The following is a 10211-nucleotide window of genomic DNA, read 5'->3' on the forward strand; positions in this document are numbered from 1 at the left end:
CGTAGCTGACATATCCGGATCTTCTCACGCGCGCCTGTTTGCTCGGCAGAGGTAGTACGCGAGAATCACAGGTCCCAGAAACTTGAATGTTTGTTGACAATAGAGCGATTCATTGTTAGGAATACTTTTCAACGTAAGACTAGTTTTGTAGCTCTCGTGTTACGTTCGGCTTTCAAAGCCGAATTTCTACTGAAGCTGTAGACAAATGAGCGAGATACACAGAAGGCACTGTATCGCTAAAAATGTTGCGATTTAAAATATACCCCCCTCGGCTACATCCGCGACTATAGAGTTCAGCTTCTTACTTAGATTTTGGAATGCGTTAAAAAACACCAATCGTTGATTTTGAAATAGAAATATGCAAATAAATTTAAAAGAAACTTGGTTAGCTGCAAAGAAATTCCGTTCGCTTCTTTGTCGGCAATGATGCGTCGCCTAAAGTAAGTTCACACGACGGACGACATTCCGCGGATGAACATTATGTGGTTCAGTACTGCCGAATGAAATCACGCTGCGCACAAGGACCCGTCGCAGACGAGCTGCTAGCGGTGTGTTTCGTTGCAGCTCAGCACAGTCATGCCCGCCTGTGGACTGAATCAGCGATCAGGTACCAGTGGTGTATCCAGACATTTTTTTTTCGAGGGAGGGACGAAGAGGGGATGGCGCACGCAGTTGACTGTGGACGGGTGGAGATGAAGGACGGCTGGGCAGGTGGCATCGTGGTGCACCAAAATTTGGGGAAGGTGAGGGGGCACACCGCCTCCACCGCCCTGTTCGGCGCGTTACGAACTGTACAAACTATGCTGCTGGATTCTCAATTCAGTTTGCTTTGAGGGCCTGTTCACAATATATAGCAGGCCCACCCCAGGAAACAGTCATGTAGTTGCAGATTTGATTTAAGTCCACAGAGTAAAATAAAAATTAATGAATAAACAGGTCGTGGTGCAAATTAAGCTTTTTAAAAAATATTACACTTAGAAAACACTTAACTGTCGCATGACTTGTTTCTGAAACTTGCACAACTTTTCAGGCCACGTTCACGTGACACGTATAATTGTCAGTGATATTAAAGTCTCATTCGCCAAGTCAACTCGCTGTCTTATTATTATTATTATTTTCATTTTGTTCAATCCATTATGCATTTCTCTTCAGCGACAAAAGAGCTTCGCCACTCATTTCTCTTGTTTCATCTTTCCAGCTTGGCTGCTTGGTTTGTTCGTTTGCAAGAGCGTCTCATACCTGCAAGGGGTTTCCGTTTGTGCATCCGTCAACACTCTGATGGCCATTTCAATTGACAGGTATTGTTCATTTTTTTACTTATATTTTCTTTCAGTTTGCAAGCTGAGATCACCTGTGTGACAATGACGTCCGATCAGAGCTATAGCAGGGAGAACTACAGCTGCTCCTCCTCTGAAAATGCGGGGGCAAAATGCACTCCCTGTGATTTTCCTCATTATGAGCGCCAAGAAAACCATTTAAAGCATAGCTCTAGCGTGGCCCATATCCAATGAACGTTGGTGCTTTGTGGTATGCTAAACTCTAGATTTGTTTTTGTGGTTCATGTACTGAGTCAGTATTGGAAATTTGGCTATATTGAAGAGCCCGATATCGCAAAGTCGTAGCTGAAGACAGACACACATACAAAAACACTACACGAGAGCACAGTAGAAATAGAAAAACTAGAAGCAATGAAAAAAATTTCGCTATTGCTAAGAGTGAAATAATCATTCTACATACACTCTATAAAATATACACAACTTAATATAATGTTGCAAATTTACGCGTATGACGCGTAATGATGAATCAACGTACGAGCTGTGACAAGCGTGAGTAGTCTCTGCTCATTTATATGTAGGTGCATGTGATATGCAATCAACGTCTCATGTTCACTAAAATGTCAAATAGAATCCTAGAGCACGATAAGGACTAAAAAACAAGAGGTAAACTCTGCCGTTAATGCATATAGCTTTATAGATATAATTTTATCATTGCACTAGCCTGACGTTTATATCCGTTTCCTGGGTTGAATTCAGCAAACTTTGATAATTTTAGGCGGCCTTAAGGATGGGCGTATGTTCCTTCTTTTTTTTTCATTTTTCTTTTTGCAGTCGCTGCCTAGAGAAGCGAAATATTGGTTATGGTAGCGCTAGAAATTATAGAAACAACAAAATGTTTCATATATTAGTAAAATGCAGAGGCGTCGAAGCGACTGTTTGCGTATGAGGCAATCTGTTTTCTCTTCTATGCGTATTGAACGCTTTAGTTTGTAAGCATTAATATTAGCAATATTGTGAAAGCACTGATAACCATTTATTCGGTTGTCTATACCCTTTAAAATATTCGTTTTGTATGCAGTTTTCCTATAGCATATGTATATTGGATTGGATTTATTTGCATTCTGTTCCAAGGTTTTTCCACTTGCCGAGCGGCTTACAATGCATGATCTATGTGGTCACACAGTATTCGAATAAACGTCGCCTACACGAACTAATTGCTCAAACTGCGACTGGCGCCGTCTTCAATGTCCAATGTGTGCGATGCTTTGAATAACGTTGTATGCTGCTAATTGGGAGGCGGGAGGGGGGGGGGGAGGGGGGCGGGGGAGGGGGGCGGGGGGGGGGGGATGGGGGCACGCGCGTTAGGGCCTTGAGTGCTACCACAGTATCTGCTACAAAATTTCGTGGCAGCTCTTTTGAGCTGCACTACGTGGTTAGACCTTAGAGCAGTACAGGTATTGCTTTGCACTGAACGTAAATGCTGTTAGCCGTTCTCAGAGACACTGTCGTCGACTAGACGCTCTAGTTACATGTTACTATGTGTGCGTGTTGCGTGCGTGTGTTCTTTATATATATGAATGGGTCATTTCACATATCACCCGTCTCATCTGGAGAAACACGTAGCCGTATGGCCAGGCATGCATCTACAGCATCAATTAAAGAATATTTCTCCCTCTTTTTCAAAGGCTTAATATTTGGTTTCCTGGCCTAAATGTGGAATATACATTGCTCTGTATGTCATACTTCTACGCGCGGATTACAAACACCACAGTGCGTCTGGAGATATTTTCTAAGGTCGACGGGGTTATCAATTACGAAGGGACATAATCCTGACTGGCGAGCTGTGTGTACGGTGGTTAGTGAAAGGCTATTTTTTAAAGGAAGAAGCAGTGATTAAACCACTGAATAGTCGATGGCACATGAAAAAGGGTACCATGTTAACACTGTATTAAAAGTAATCTTGAAGAACAAACACTGTTTTATGGGGTGTCAACTCTGTAGCGTTCGGATCCAGAAACCTTAAGACTGTCGTAATAAATTGGTATTTTCGTTATAGTGCAAGATGTTCTAGTTCGGTTCTTCTGATGCTTCATCGATAGCTTGATCGGTACAGAACATTTGCCAATGCATGGACCAGCGAATCGGCGAGATGGATAAGAAAGGAGTGAAATTGACGGAAATTAACTGTATTATAATAAATATACCCGTGACCTTGGATAAGCTCTCCTGAAATACCTTAATAAGCAATTACCCAGAAATCGGCAAACAGAAGAAGAACATTTAGCATGTATTCAGAAAGCTTTTCATTCGTAAGTATTCTTTGCCATTGGCCGGTGGCTTTTGCTAATAATATGTCCAGTATCAGCATTGGCTGGAATTTTCTCTTACGAACAATCCAGCGTAGTAGCTTTTTGTGAATACGGGCCCTCATCTGTAGTACATGCCTTTCTGCTTTACTGTAAGTTGCATTACCGCCCTTTTCAAAGGCAGTCTTTCAACAAACAGGTGCTCTACCCTGTTTGATACCTGTACGTACTGATGCCAATTCTTCAGGGAACTTCCCCATATCCGTAGTGCGAGACGTCACACCGCTTCTTTGCGATAATTCATGATGTATCACCGACGCATTGAGCGTGATTGTCTGGGCCCGTATTCACAAAAAAAAAAAAACGTCGGAGCTAAATATGTTCGCAATAACAAAAATCCAGTCAATCCAAGTGGACATAGTGCGAAGGCTGCTGGCCAAATGCAAGAAGAAGTTACGAACGAAAAGCTTTGTGAATATGCTGCAAAAAGCTTTGTGAACTCGCCCCATGGTATGTTATTATTAGACACCTGGGGCCGAATCCACAAAGCTTTTTTTTGGTAAGTACTCTGTGCCATTGGCCAACCACCATCGCTAATAATATGCCTAGCATCAGGAGTGGCTGAAATTTTTTCTTACGAACAATTTTAGCGTAAAAAGGTTTTGCGAATTCGGGCCCTGATGAATGTAATACAGCATGTCTGTGGCCTTAAGAATGCGAAACACTAACCCTTAATGACACCGTGGCTGAACGGCACCCCGTATCACGCGCTTCTTTCTTATAACGGCAAGGCTGGCTTGAACGTCCTGCTGTGAACAGAAGAAGAGCGTGGCGATATTTTTACACCATCCCCTCGCAGACCTCTAGCCCATCCCCTCAAAGAAGACGATTTTACTACTCCAACACCACATGCACCACATGCCTCCTTCTTATGCTCAAGCATGCATAAGCTTAAATGGCTGGGATAAATATAGGGAGAGCCGCCGATAGCTCATTGGAAGATGGAGCTGTTGGCCTGACCACACGTCTAGCGTGTACTTCTGACAGCGTGGCTTTAACTCGAGCTACATAGACTCACAAATGGCAATAAAAACGTACAGTCAATGCACCTCCCCAGGAGGTTCTTTTTAATTCTAGTTTCCCAAATAACACCGCATCTGTTACAATGTGGTGAATAGACAGCGCGAAAACTCTTGCAACATGGTACCGGCTGCAGGATCTCGAGAAAAACTGCCACAGCAGGCGTAAACTCTTGACTTATAGCCGTTCTTCACGGGAGCACTCGCGTGCGCCGCCTGCAAACGGCCACAATGCCGCTCACGTACCAGTCTCTTCACCGAGTTAGCAGGTTGGTTCACTTGCTGGGCCCAGCGGCAACGGCCGGGGGCACAACGCAAACGCCGATGTCACAAGTTAGGCCATGAAGTCGCATTTCTATGTACAAGGAAAAATTAGTACCTAGCTGAGTCGAGAGCTCAGGGGTCCGTTTAACCAGCGGTACTTTTGAAAACAAGTAAACACAATAGAAAAGGGATTGTGCTGAAGCAATAAGAATCGCGAGGAGAGAAACATTTAAAGGAATGTACAGTTTTTAACGCGATAGCGTTTAGGGCCCCGTGTCGCAGAAAATCCGGCGTCGGCAACGAGCGTGTGATCGCGGGTGGCGGAGAAAATCATCCAACCACATCGACCATGCAGGTCCTCCACGTGGTGCAAGGTTTTGGTGAACAAAAATTCAATTTCTCACAGTGAAATCCGCCAGAAAAATGGTAAAGTACGACTTTACGATTCGGCGTCGCATTCGCCGTCGGATTGTTTACCAATCGGCGTCGGATTGTAATTTGAATGTACGAGAGAAAATAATTCTGCTACGGGGAAACTCAAAGACAAATCCCTTTTCCAGCATTTCTACCAGACCTGCGCGCGTCGGGGCAATAGCAAACAATTAACAAAATATTAAAAAAAGGTGCTAGGGCCATCACATTTTAATATAAGACCACTTATATAGCCCTGGAAAAATGTCTTTCTAGCAATTGATATCAGTTTAAAAGTGAAGCTGACTTTAGGGGATCGGTGTAAGCTTGGTCTTTGTAAGCTGGCTTTCCCCCGTTCAATGTTGCAGTGAATGAACCTTACTTGCCGTATGCGAACGATGCGATGCGAACGGGTCCCGATAACGCTATCGCGTTCTACTCTTAATGGCGAAGCTTAAGCGTCCTTCAATTTTTTAGTTGACTGCTGCTATGGTAGCTGAATGTCCTGCATTTGAAAATTAATCGGAAAACTGAACAACATTAGAACAAGGAATAAACAAATAAAACGCGACGGGCAGCACTATACAGGCATATAACTATTTGGGACGCATAATTGGAGTTGTTTTCCCCCGTAAATCTCATTTGACCCCAAATCTCAGTTTTACACCAGATGTCCTGTTCACTGCAATGCACTGGAATGACCAGCAGTGTTGCTATATTTCCCAACGGTGAGCATATCTCTGATGACGCAAGAGTGACGGGTGAACCTCACTACCTTTTTGACTTTGAACAATTTTCCTGGGGCCCAATTCAGGAAACCTTTCTTTCTTAAGTGTTCTTTGCCGTTGGCTGGAAGCCTTCGCCAATGATACGTCGACACTCAAAATTAGCAGAAAATTTTTTTCACTAACAATTTTAGCGTATCATGTTTTTGTGAATACGAGTCCTGGTTTCTGAAGAACGTCTTTACATCATGTCTCTAGGAAAATGAAATCCCCCAGTGTTCTTCTTCGGCTGTATTTATCAAAACCATGAGCTTATGCTCTCCCCACTTATGCTTTGGGCTTATGCTCTCCCAAAGGGAAAAAACGGGGCGCACAAGCAAATCTTGGTACTCTGCAAGAAGCGCGAGCAGCAAATGGCACAAACTAAAGCTAACAGTGGAGGGCGTAGTGAACCTTTTGAGACACAGGCGACCACTCTCCGCAGAGCGTTTACAAATGCCTATTTGCCCTGCGCTAGAGTTTCCGAGTGCGGTTTCTGGGTTGCTGAGGTTTGTGTCCTGCAGAGCCTCCTGCGCGGCCATCGAGGTAGAATCTGGGCTGGCCAGCTCGTTTGTTTCGACCGGTCCGTTCCCAAAATTGGATGCGCCTGGCCCTGTTTATACATCGCGCCCGGTGGGCAAACAAAGCTTACTGGGCCATCTGGTGAGGCGTGTTTATTCCTTCACCTTGGCGGCTCGATTTTCACTTAGCTACCAGTTTCTGTGGCTCGTGGAACAATAGAAAACTACACTTTGGTTGCAGGCAGAATTCCGCTATAAGAGGGCCTTGCTTTTGTTCACCGCATTTTTGCGGCGTTCCCTTTTCAGCCTGAGGGAAACCGCGCCCTCGCTGGTGTTCGGGGACTATGAGTCTTCGAAACTCTTGCTATGGTTATATTTCAGCTCACATTTCTAGTTTTCTTTACCTGCACTTTACCGCTATCTTGCACTTAGATAGAATTTCAAGACAAGCGGTCGGCGCCGTGTTGACACTGACATATCCAATGTCGTGCCTGAGGCAGTGCTGTCGCAACCCGCTTCTCACGCTGGCTCTTGCTCTTTTACCTGCGTGTACCTTGTAGTTAGCGCTCGCTTTTCTTGTCAAGAAAAATATGGCATGCCTTTACCAAGCTCCCGATAAATTTGCGCAATTGCAGTTGCTTATGTTGCAATGAAGTCATTGTCCGCAGATATCTGCGCACTGCACAGTAGAGCAGATTTTTGTAGTGTTCGTTGGCGATGGCTATTTCAAGTTAAAGAAACATGCAGGACTTACACGTTACTGTAAACGTTTTGACGTTTCCCCTCTTTCTCGAAGTTAGAGGTGCTCAGTAAGAAAGATAATATCAAATTACACACCTTAAAAAAGCTTCACTGAGCTAGCACTTATTGCACCGCAACAAGCAATGATGCACACATATGGAGACGTCCAGATCCAGGATAGGTCCAGGTCCAGTCACAGGTTCAGGACGTTCAACTTTTGAGCGCAACGTGTCCTGTCATATTGAGTGAGTAAAGATGGAGCGCTTCAATTTTGGCGCTCAATTTTGTCAAAAAATAAAAATAAATCAGAGGTTCAAACTTTACGAACATGCAGAGGGCTAAATAAAATGTACCTGAACCAAGCAAAGAATGAGTTCCTCGAATAATATGGAAATGATGAATAAGTGAATGGCTGCCCACACATGCATTGTGTTAACATCAAACGCGAGCTCCTCACAGACTTCGGCAAGCGTGCAATGAACTTCTTACGATTTCGAAGATGTCCTCTGACACTTCCTGTGATAAATATTATGACAGTTTTTTAAATATTTAGGTCATCAATTTATCATCTCATTCTGCCTTCTATAGTTACAAAACTGCACTCTATCTAGCTTTCTGAGCCACCAAGGCGATGATCATTCGTGCGCGCCGCATCCCGCACGCAAGTCCAGCAGAAGGCGGGAAATGAAATGTGAAACTTCCCATGAAAAGTTCCCATGCTCCATGAAACTGCCCATGTTCCTCACTATTTTCAGTGATAGTTTTCGCATATCAACAAAATATAGCATTTATCCTAATTTTAGTTTGAAGCTTAAATATATGTTTTGATCTTAAACAAAAAATAAACAAAATAAAACGCAAGACAATCCTAGTTGCCAGTATAGGCCCGATCTTCTTTACTTAGATCATCCACTGGTCTAGGGTGAGCGAGTGGGCCTGTACGCAATTACCTATGAAGAGATTGGCGACCGATGTCATAAATAATAATCGACTGCACAAAAATAGAGAAATGGGCGGGTAAGAAAATGTTCGTGATGTTATAGCGCTGAAGCAGACGAGGACACGTAACGCAAAATGTGGTGAGCCCGAAACGTTGACCTTCGGAGCTACGTTGAGGCAAGTCTGTGTAATCCACATTCTCGTGCCACCTGAGTCCAATGTTTAGGTGAACAAACCACTCGGTCTTAGGAGCGACCAACGCGAGATGGGATGGATGGCGCGCAGCCTGTTGCGCAAAATTCAAATCGATCCTCGCATTTAGTCTTCCCTGTATGTGTTGTCACGAGCTTCTAGCTCTATCGGAATTGATAAGTGGGGCTCGGGCAGAGCAGTTGCTGGCTGCTTTTGCAAGGCTAAGTTCGCGTGCAGCTAGCAACACTCCTTTTTCTGCGGAAAGGCAATGCGGGCGATGTATTCGCGTTCATTTTAGTGCTTTAGTATGGCGATGAAGAGGATGCGGTGTTGGGGCACGCGACGGTAGAAGTGATGGGAATGTAGGCACGATGGTGCTTCTGCGTTGTGGGAGTCACTAACAAAAACAATTGTCTATGGTGTCCTTAGTAATCTGCGAAGATGCCGTTATCCCGAAATTTCATACTACAACACTGTTTTCGCCCTTTTCTTTTCCAGATACTATGCCATCTGTTACCCAATGAAGCGACAGATTAGCCTGCGCACGTGCCGTGTCGTTATTGCCGTCATCTGGGCATTCAGCCTGACCATTACGCTGCCGTGGACCTTCTTCTTCCGGCTCATGCCCATGCTGAGCGAGAGCGAGACCACGCTGCAGGTGTGCCGCGAGGACTGGCCTACCGAGGGGATGGGCGTGCTGTACTTCATCGTGGCCAACTTGGTGCTCTGTTACCTGCTACCGCTCTGCGTCATCACGCTGTGCTACGTGTTCATCTGGCTCAAGGTGTGGCGGCGCCGTCCTCCGGGCGAGGCACACGACTTCGGCGTCGAGAACATCATACAGCGCTCCAAGATAAAGGTGGCCAAAATGCTGCTCGTCGTGGTCGTGGTGTTCGCCATCTCGTGGCTGCCCCTCTACGCTATCTTCGCACGGCTCAAGATGGGCGAGCCACTGGCCGACGGCAGCCTCGAGCAGTCGCTGATCGAGGTGGCCGCGCCGGTAGCTCAGTGGTTAGGTGCCTCCAACAGCTGCATCAACCCCATCCTCTACGCTTTCTTCAACAGCAAGTTCCGCATGGGCTTCAAGGCCATCCTCTTCCGGCGCAACTGCTGCTGTTGCTGTTGGTGTTGCGACGGCGCCAACGGCGGCCGTCGTCGCTCGGCGGCCAGCGTTGCGCGCCACGAGCTCTCCTGCAACCGGCCTTCGAGCGTGAGGACTTCCCTGGCCGTGGCGCGCAGGAAGGATTCGCGCCTTTCGGATGTGTTCTGACTCTCGCTGTAGAGAAATACCGCAAAGATGTAGCTACCAGGTCAAGCACAAAAGATTTGTGTTTGCGTCGTAGTGTGACGTGTACGACGACGCACACGCAAATTCAGTTCATTGAGCTTCCATCTTTGCACAGCAGCTGCGTCTCATTGAGATGTTTTGGAAGGTTTTGTGACGCCTGCTTCTTTCTTCTTACAGCCTCTTATTTGGCGGCGCTGTTCTGTCAAAGAAGGTGGAAAGTAAGACGCTGTATGAAAAGGTCTGAGTTCCTCGTGTCGTCATATGCGAATGCATATGACGACACGCGTATGCGTCATATGCGAACATGCGAATATTTGGCAGAATGTATCATAGCGAATATACCACCAATTTTTTTTTAATTTAAACACATTTTTAAAAATGAGTACGGCAGATGTTTTTTCACCGTTTCATCCGGATTTCTGGAATATA

At 45.4% G+C, this 10211-nt stretch overlaps 1 protein-coding gene across 1 annotated transcript in view; it reads left to right on the top strand.

Moving 5' to 3' along the window:
• LOC119436367 (neuropeptide SIFamide receptor) overlaps positions 1 to 9793 on the top strand; it is a 95908-nt gene extending 86115 nt beyond the window's left edge. Inside the window, exons 2-3 of the mRNA XM_037703190.2 lie at positions 1199 to 1298; positions 8993 to 9793. Of these exons, the coding sequence (XP_037559118.1) occupies positions 1199 to 1298; positions 8993 to 9764 (872 nt within the window). The 3' untranslated portion in view covers positions 9765 to 9793. The remainder of the gene's footprint in view (positions 1 to 1198; positions 1299 to 8992) is intronic.
• The last annotated feature ends 418 nt before the right edge of the window (positions 9794 to 10211 follow it).

The sequence above is a fragment of the Dermacentor silvarum genome, chromosome 1 (genome assembly GCF_013339745.2).
Source record: "Dermacentor silvarum isolate Dsil-2018 chromosome 1, BIME_Dsil_1.4, whole genome shotgun sequence".
In the NCBI taxonomy this organism is placed as follows: Eukaryota; Metazoa; Arthropoda; class Arachnida; order Ixodida; family Ixodidae; genus Dermacentor; species Dermacentor silvarum.